The 8,244-nt window shown below is 48.9% G+C and overlaps 1 protein-coding gene across 1 annotated transcript; it reads right to left on the reverse strand.

Moving 5' to 3' along the window:
- Positions 1–3,065: 3,065 nt before the first annotated feature.
- Positions 3,066–5,425, reverse strand: LOC133891392 (protein NUCLEAR FUSION DEFECTIVE 4-like). The gene has a single exon (XM_062332109.1). It carries the CDS (start codon positions 5,251–5,253, stop codon positions 3,373–3,375), a length of 1,881 nt encoding a protein of 626 aa, XP_062188093.1. The 5' UTR covers positions 5,254–5,425; the 3' UTR covers positions 3,066–3,372.
- Between the last annotated feature and the right edge of the window lie 2,819 nt (positions 5,426–8,244).

The raw sequence follows: 8,244 nt of genomic DNA on the forward strand, positions 1-8,244 counted from the left end.
GCCGACCGACATGGAGGGCCCGTCGCAGACATCGAGGGCACCTCTGCCAACACAGGCAACGCAGCCCGACTCTACCATTCCTACAGATGTTGCATGCCCTTGGCACCCTCCACATGACCCCTTGACGTATTCCACCAACCACGTACGTCACACAAAGTAGCAGGTCAGCGGAAGCCGGTGGGCATGCCCATCAAGCACGCCTGTGGCCATGGCGATGCCCCTTGACTGTGTTGTTATACAGTACTTGTACATGTTTATGTTATTTCTATTACATGATTGCCATGTCATGTAGGATGTTTATGTCGGTACTATATTATCAGCTATGGTTTTATTACCCATGTTCTCCTTCCATCCTAAAGCATAGCATCGTGCAATCTTATCCGCTTTCAAACATATCTACGTGTTGTCCTGTCATGCAATAAAATTGTTGACTTGCAACATTCGAAATCAAAACCATATGCATTACGAACCCTACTACAATTATGTGTGCAAACAAAATCCAACGTTACATGATAGGGTACAAATTCCAACGTTACAAACAACATGGTATATTGAAATAGTACATAAGGCTAAGACAGTATATCAGGATACATTGCTTCTAGTCATACTAACTAAGAATGAACACATCCATATTACTCCTAGTTGTTCCTCCGACCTGCAATGCGAGGTGGGATATAGCGCCTTCTGACATTGATGGATCTCTCTTGGCGCAACTGTTCCTGCATTTCCTCGATAACGACATGGAGGTGACAGATGTATTCTTGAATGTGTGGTTCTATCTGCACGTCAATCTAGTACTGGAACCCACAATCATCTGTCTGGAAAAAGTGGTACATGAGGTAAGTAAATGGTGTTGACAAAATATGAAAGAAAGTGCGTATTATTTGTTCGTACTCTGAAATGTAGACAACGGAAGAATCGACAGCCTGCGTCACCAAAATGCTCATAAACTTGGACTACAGAATCATCTCCATGTCGACATGGCGGCCAAAACAAGCAAGGAAGAGTATTGTGGTTTCCATAGAAATCTCTACCATAGACGTCTGTGGGAGTGTGGAGGTGGTGGATCAATTGGGCCATCGAGAGGATGATGATACGCCATTGTCTTGATGTAATTCGAGGTCACGAGATGTGTGAGTAGAGAAGCAATTGGGCTTTGTTTATATATGAGAAGTCCTGGTGGTAGTAGATAGATTTGACAGCACTGAAAAGCCTATTGCCATGGCTGCATCGACCTATTAGGGGTAGCACTGAAAAGTCTTTTCGCTAGACTGCACTGCACTGCAGCATTGAATAATAGACATGTTTTTCCCTATCATTGCAGTAACGCACGCTAAGGATCTTACCAGAGTATCCAATGCCCCTTCATCAATATAACACACTGCAATATTAACTAATGCACATCGTGAATCATGTTTTAGACACGAAGTGACTACATGAAAGAGCATCAATGCCATAACTTTTTCAGCTTTTACAAGGAATCTTATGCTCGAGCCCGTAGCCAAGCCCATGCACTTAGTCCATGCACCAGCCCGTAGCCACCATAAATAACCTCACTCTCATCCATGAAAACACCACTCCTCCCTCAGCTCTCTCACTTGCAATGTATTCCTCAGCTCCACCAATCCCACCCAAGAAACATTAGGGGATTTTCATTTCTCAGGAGGTCGAACTGGATGTGCTTCTATGGCGACCCTTGTAGGCTTCGTGAGTCTCATGACATATCCTGCACCTATAGCCTATGCTTCTTTATGTGTGCTAACTACTAGTACGACCCACTTTGATATGGACTATATAAGTATCCACTGGTATAGCGATATAGATTACTCATATGACATTTTTCAAATGATTTCATGCATTGTCTTACTATTCTGCCCTCTCGTTTCATTTGTCCAGTCTTCTCCACCTACTTGTGACTTCATAGAATTGTTGGATATGGAGCAAAATGAGCACCAGAAACAGTGGGTCAGCATGGAGATGTGGTGGAGGGAAGCTTACAAACGCTGCGAGTGCGAGCAACATTGGGAGGAACGATAGATGAAGCGGCAAGAGGAGCGCATCAGGACGACAGCAAAAGAGTGCGCCGCAGCTGAAGCACGCGAAACAGAGAGGGAAAGGAAGCGGAAGAGGGCTCGTCGCGCTAAGGGGCAGGACTCCGATGCCCTGACAAAGGGCAAATATCCTAGGTGTACTCAGTAGAGAGCATCTATTATAACCTGGCATATTTTCATCCCTAAGGCATGTTAGGATTAGTAGCGACACGCTATTAGGTTAGTCTTTAGATGTACCGTATATAACAACATTTGTTATTGTCTCTTTATGGTTATTAACGTATGTAACTTTCATACCGGGTTCTATGATAATTGTGATTCACAACTACTATTATTCGCAAAATTAAATTTTGTATCCTCCCAACATTACTTCACTAAAAAATTACTCACACAAATTTAGATCAACTAAATAAATAAATATCGACAAAATCATATCGAATCAAAATTAGGAAAAAAATTAACCACTTCAAGATGTCGTTAGCCTCAGCATCATTACAAAACATCCGCATGCCTTATTGCTTCAACCTCCGTGTAGCCGTAATTGCTATTTTGGAACGAGTGTGAGTTCTTCTATAGGATGTACACTGAGTTCTAGTTATGCCTCATTAATATTTTCTAAATTTTTATTAAAAACCAAATAAAAACAAACGTAACATATCGGCATGTGGAATACCGACAGACCTAACGGTATTTTAATTACTGACAGACCTCTTGGTATTCTACGTGCCGACAGGTCTGTCGGCTGTCAACTGGACTAACACCCATATCGGTATCTACCCTGAGGCCTATTGACAAGCGAAATACCGATAAGTCTTTTCTCCGTATTCTACGTGCCGATAGGCCCTGGGCCTAGTGCCACGTAGTGTATCGACATGCAAAATATCGATAGATCCTTTGTCAGTACTTTACAGTCTTGTAACTTGTTTTTCAAGCTATTGTTTTTCTAGCTATTATTTTTAATAATATTATTAAAAAAACCACCCATTGTGGCTGCATGCCGCGAGTTCTCTGAAATACAGCCCAAATTTTCTGAAGTTTCGTTTGCATGTATATTTACATTCACATAGGGCCTACTTGTCATACTCATAAGTGGTGTCAGCTTAGTATTTTACCGGACGGCCAGACAATACTTATACTACTCTTGTTGACTCCCCTGCTGAAGAAGCTAGTTCACTCAATCACTCCGGTTGTAGGACTAGCTTCCACGTCAGCAATCATTGCCGTAGAAGTAGACCAAGTCAAACCCGTCAGTGGAATTAGGCAGCAGCACCTCCTGCACTGACCAAGTCAAACCTCTGAGCCTTCTGCTGCTGCTCAGTCCTCACCCCTTCCTGCCGTTGACCGTTGCTGGCTCCTCCTCCTCCGGCATCCGCTGTTGGCCGACCGGCAGACGGCCGTCCTGCCCCTCACCGGCGCCCTCCCGGAACCTCGCGTAGACGTCGCCCTTGTAGAAGCTCCACGTCCTCCACACCAGCACCAGCGACACGAGCGCGCCGAACACGGTGGCCGCCGTGATGATCAGGAACGACCGCTTGAAGCAGTCCACCCCGAGGCACACCCGATCGCGCCCGCCGCCCTGCTGGACGGCCTCGGCGTCGTAGAGCCTCCCGGCGACGCGCACGTTCAAGATGTAGGAGCCGATGGGGCTGGCCATGCCGCCGAAGTTGTAGAGCGTGGAGTAGTACTTGAGCCCGAACACCTCGGAGATGATGGCGAAGACCAGCGGCCACTGCGCGCCGAAGCAGAACCCGATCACGATGGAGGCGGCGTAGAGCGACTGCGGCACGCCGAGCGCGATGAGGACGTGGCCTGCGCAGGCGAGGAAGAGCACGCCGGTGAGCAGCAGCGGGCGCGGGAACCTGTACCGGACCAGGATCGCCTCGGAGGCGTAGCCGGCGGTGACGCGCCCGGCGTAGTTCCAGATGCTGATGAGCGAGACGAAGGTGTTGATGCTCTTGGACGGGTAACCCAGCGACTGGCCGATTTGGCCCATGTTGTCGATCGCCGTCAGCGTCCCACCCACGCCGCAGATGGTCGCCACGAACAGCACCAGCATGTCCACGCTCACCAGGGTCTGCAGGATCGTGTAGTCCTCCCCCCTCGCTGGCGGCCGGAACATGGTCTTGACGCACCCGCCGAACGAACCCATGCAAGACGAGGAAGACGAAGAGTTCGCCGTGGGAGGCGCCACCGGCTGCTGCTGCTGCTCTGTTTTCTTGGTGTTCGTTGACATTTCGACGTGAGCTGCGCCGTCAACGACGGTGACGGTCGGAGGCGGGTCGCTGGCGCGGAGGGCGGCGTCGAGCTCGCGCTCGCGGTGGATCTTGTACTCCTGCTTGATGACAACGCCGATGGGGAGGAAGAGGAGGATGAGCAGCGGCGTGGCGGCGATGCGGTAGGCGTCGCGCGAAAACGTGACCTGCTTCTGCACGACGATCATGACGAGCAGGAAGCACGCGAGCGCGATGGAGAGGTAGAGGAAGCAGAAGAACGGGTCGGCGCTGGTCTCCTGCCCGCCGCGGCGCCGCGGGTACGGCATGTACCGTATGGTGTGCACGAACAAGACCGACACCGCCGCCGGCAGCCACGCGATGAGCAGGATGAGTGATTCGGCGTCGTCGCCGCCGTAGAAAGCCAGATAGAGCTGCGTGTACACGGCGCCACTGAGCCCGACGAATCCCTTCAGTATCCCGAGCACCACGCCGCGGCTCTCCGGGAAGTTCTTGACGCAGGTGACGAGGGCGCCCGTGTTGGCGAACGACTGCGAGTTTGCGCCGACGAAGATGTAGAGGCAGACGAGCCATACCGGCGGCCTCGCCGTGCGGCCGGACACGGCGAGGTAAACCATGAGATAGCCCATCAAGTTCATGGAGGCGCCCATGGCGAGCACGACCCAGGGGGGCGTGACCTCGTTGATGAGCCCGGAGAAGACGCCGAGGTTGGCGCCGAGGTCCTTGAAGAAGGAGACTGTGTTGAGCGTGTGCTGGTCGTAGCCCAGCGACGACTTGAGCGCGCCAGAGTAACTCCCGAAGATGTACGTCGCGCCGGAGCCCGCCATGATGAGGAGGCTAGCAAACACCGTGAACCACCGGCCCAGAAGCACCTGCCGCGCGAACCGCCGCGTCAGGATCACGCGGAGAGGGTTCTGGTTCAGCGCCGCCGGTGAGCCGCCAGCGCTCCCGGCGCCCGCGTCGAACACCATGGCGCGCTTCTTTTGGTTGTTGTCGTGTGGTTGGTTGGTGTCTATTCGGTGTGTGTGAATGAATTGGAAGGTTTTTTATGTTGATGCTGTATTGCTGTTGTATATAATGAGCTGATTGAGATAAAAAGGAGTGTGGAGTGACAGATTGAGCCATCCAGTGTGACGTGTCTTTCACATTGCTGTCTTGAAGGTTGGAATGAACTAGCTAATTGAGAAAATGAATCTTACAAAAATGTGTATTAAGGAATGAACTAGCTAATTGAGAAATTGAATCTTACCAAAATGTGTATTAATTGTTTAGACTAGAGTTAGAAATATCCAAGGTTGTTCAATACATGGGACGGCCAGGGGTAAAATAACTAGTTCGAAGAAATTAAAATTAAAGCCGCAGTGCCGTGTTGGTGCGCATCAGTGGTTGTTGCAGGGATGTCCTGCTGGACGACTCCAGTGGGAGGTTGGCAACCCCTGTGGTGTCATTGATTTGCCTAGGGGGCAGCGCCGGTGTGGCCACACCTAGCCAACGATAGTGGCCACGCCCCCTCCAGGCAGGGCCTCCTGAGGCCATTACAGCCAGCTCTTCGTTGCCATCCACCACTGGATGGGGAGTTCCTCCTTGTGCTGAGATCTTTGGTGTCCTTTTCTGCTTACACTTGCACCCCAATGGGATTTGAGGACGCTGTTAGATGAGGAGCGAGAGCGTCGCGCCTGGTGCGTGGGAAGGTGCTCCACCTCTGCACAATTCGGCGAGGCTCTTTGGAGCTTGTGATTCTCTTGATGTGATATGTGTTTGCGTGGAGTGTCCCTAGATGCGGTAGTTCCTTTTGGACTATGACACCAGAAGTTGTACAGCGAGAGCGTCATGTCCAGTGTGTGGGGAGGTACTTGTTCTCCGCACGGCATGACGAGTCTTAGTGGCCTCTTGTCAGACAGATTTGGAGTCACCTTTGTCTCTACTCTTGTGGTTCTCGTGCGTCTGATATTGCCACTTGAGAGGGAGGCGTGGAGTCAAAGTGGATGTCCCTGTGCCAAACATTGTTGTCGTCAAGTCAAGAGGATTCTGCCCACCCTCACTCACAAATTGTTTCCTAGATACCCTACAATGTGTGCTTATTGTGGTTACTTGTAGGGTGTAGCTTGTTGTGGTTCACCTTTTCATTGCTCCTTCCTCTCTATCGAGCTTTTGTGCCCATCGTCGATTTCTAGATTGCAGCTTAGGTTTGTTGTGTAGAAGGTTGTTTGTGCTTTGTTGCGTCATGTATGTTGTATGTGTTACCGTCTTATTTGGTCGTTGTGTTGGTCATTTTAGCCCTCTAGTGTTCTAGGTCTTATTAGTGGATCGATGTAATAGTCCAACTTATTCATAATGAAATACGTGCAAAGAATGTTCTAAAAAAGATAGAGAACTTTTTGGTTTCAACATTCGCGGAGCATTGCCAAGATGGCATCTTCTTCCCCTCCCTCGGCATCGCTCATGCAGCTAACCTTCCTCCACACAGTGCTATGTGTGCTTCTCTCTTGCCCATGTCCAGTGGTGAACCTAGAAATGTTAAGAAGTAGGGGTGTGGCAAAAATAGTCCTATTAGGCTATGATTGTGATTTTGGTAATTAATGATAACACAGTCAATGAGACTAACATGTTTAGTCAAGAATATATATTAGTAAGTTTTATGGATATAATACATTAAGAAGTCACCACAATCAGGATAAAATTTGGTTGAATTAGAGAAGTCTCAGGAAAAATAACTAGGTCCGACGTAGAGGAGTTGTGAATGCCGGAGTGTTTTCTTGAAGGATGTTTTTACACGCCGGATGACCCAGCGATGGGGAGATATGAATGCCGGAGCATTTCTAAGTTGAAGCTCAAGGATGATACACGCCGGAAGATCCGGCAATAGGTAGTATGCATGCCAGAGTATACACCAGAGCAATTGTTGTAGAGAGGATTGCAACAGTGGGAAGAGCGAAGGACTACATGCTGGAAGGTCTGACGATTGAAGTGTGCACGCTGGAGTATACCTCAGAGCATTTGTTGCAGAGAAGATGTCAAAGTCCGGTTTGATGTAGTTTAACACGTCGGATGGTCCAGTGATGAAGCAAAGCAACGCCGAAGTATTTTACAGTGAGGAAGGCACGAGATGGCTGGCGGTGGAGCTGGTGAACACACCAGAGCATCCAGTGTTCACATTGATTTTGAGTGGAGTTCCAATGGCTAGTTCTTGGAAGGTGTACACACCGAATGTTCTGGTATAGATAGATTGTACACACTGGAACATCCGGCGTGTATAGAAAATTTGAGCTACTGGGGCAACGGCTAGTCTGTGGTGTTGAGCCTATAAATACCTCTCACTTAGTCATTTAAAGGAGCTGGAGTCCAGAGAAGCCCATATACACTTGAGAAGACATTCAAACCATCAAAGTACTAAAGTGATCATCTAATGTGATTAAAGTGATGCTATAAATATCCCCTCACACTCTGTCATTTGAGTATGATAGAGTCCATAGAAGCTCATAGATACTTGAGAAGATATACAAGCCACTAAAGTGCTTAAAGTGATCATTTAAGTCAATTAAGCACATAATTATAAAGAGTGATTAGTGCTAATAGGACTAGAGAGAGTTGTTGCTAAGTGTCACTGTCTATAGAGACTAGCTTCTACCAAGTGGTACACCGGCGTCTTGGAATCTTGGTGACTCGTCGGCACCTTGAGTCTTGGTGGCTCAAGCTTGTTGACTCTCCGACTTGGTGTGGAGCGGCGGCAAGAAGCGTGTATGGGGACGCAGAAGCTTTTGCCTCGGTGGCTAAAACTCTAAAGTGAAAATGGCGTATAAGTGATCGAACGAGAGGTTAGTGGTGAGACATCGCCATGGTTGCTTGGTTGCTCATTGTGCTTGAGGCCTTTCCTTGGTGGCTCAGTAACTCAAGAGTCGTGACCGGAAGAGTCTCGGCAACCGGGAGTATATCCTTTGTGGAGCTCCAAAATGGACTATGGG

The sequence above is a fragment of the Phragmites australis genome, chromosome 14, assembly GCF_958298935.1.
Source record: "Phragmites australis chromosome 14, lpPhrAust1.1, whole genome shotgun sequence".
NCBI classification, from domain to species: Eukaryota; Viridiplantae; Streptophyta; class Magnoliopsida; order Poales; family Poaceae; genus Phragmites; species Phragmites australis.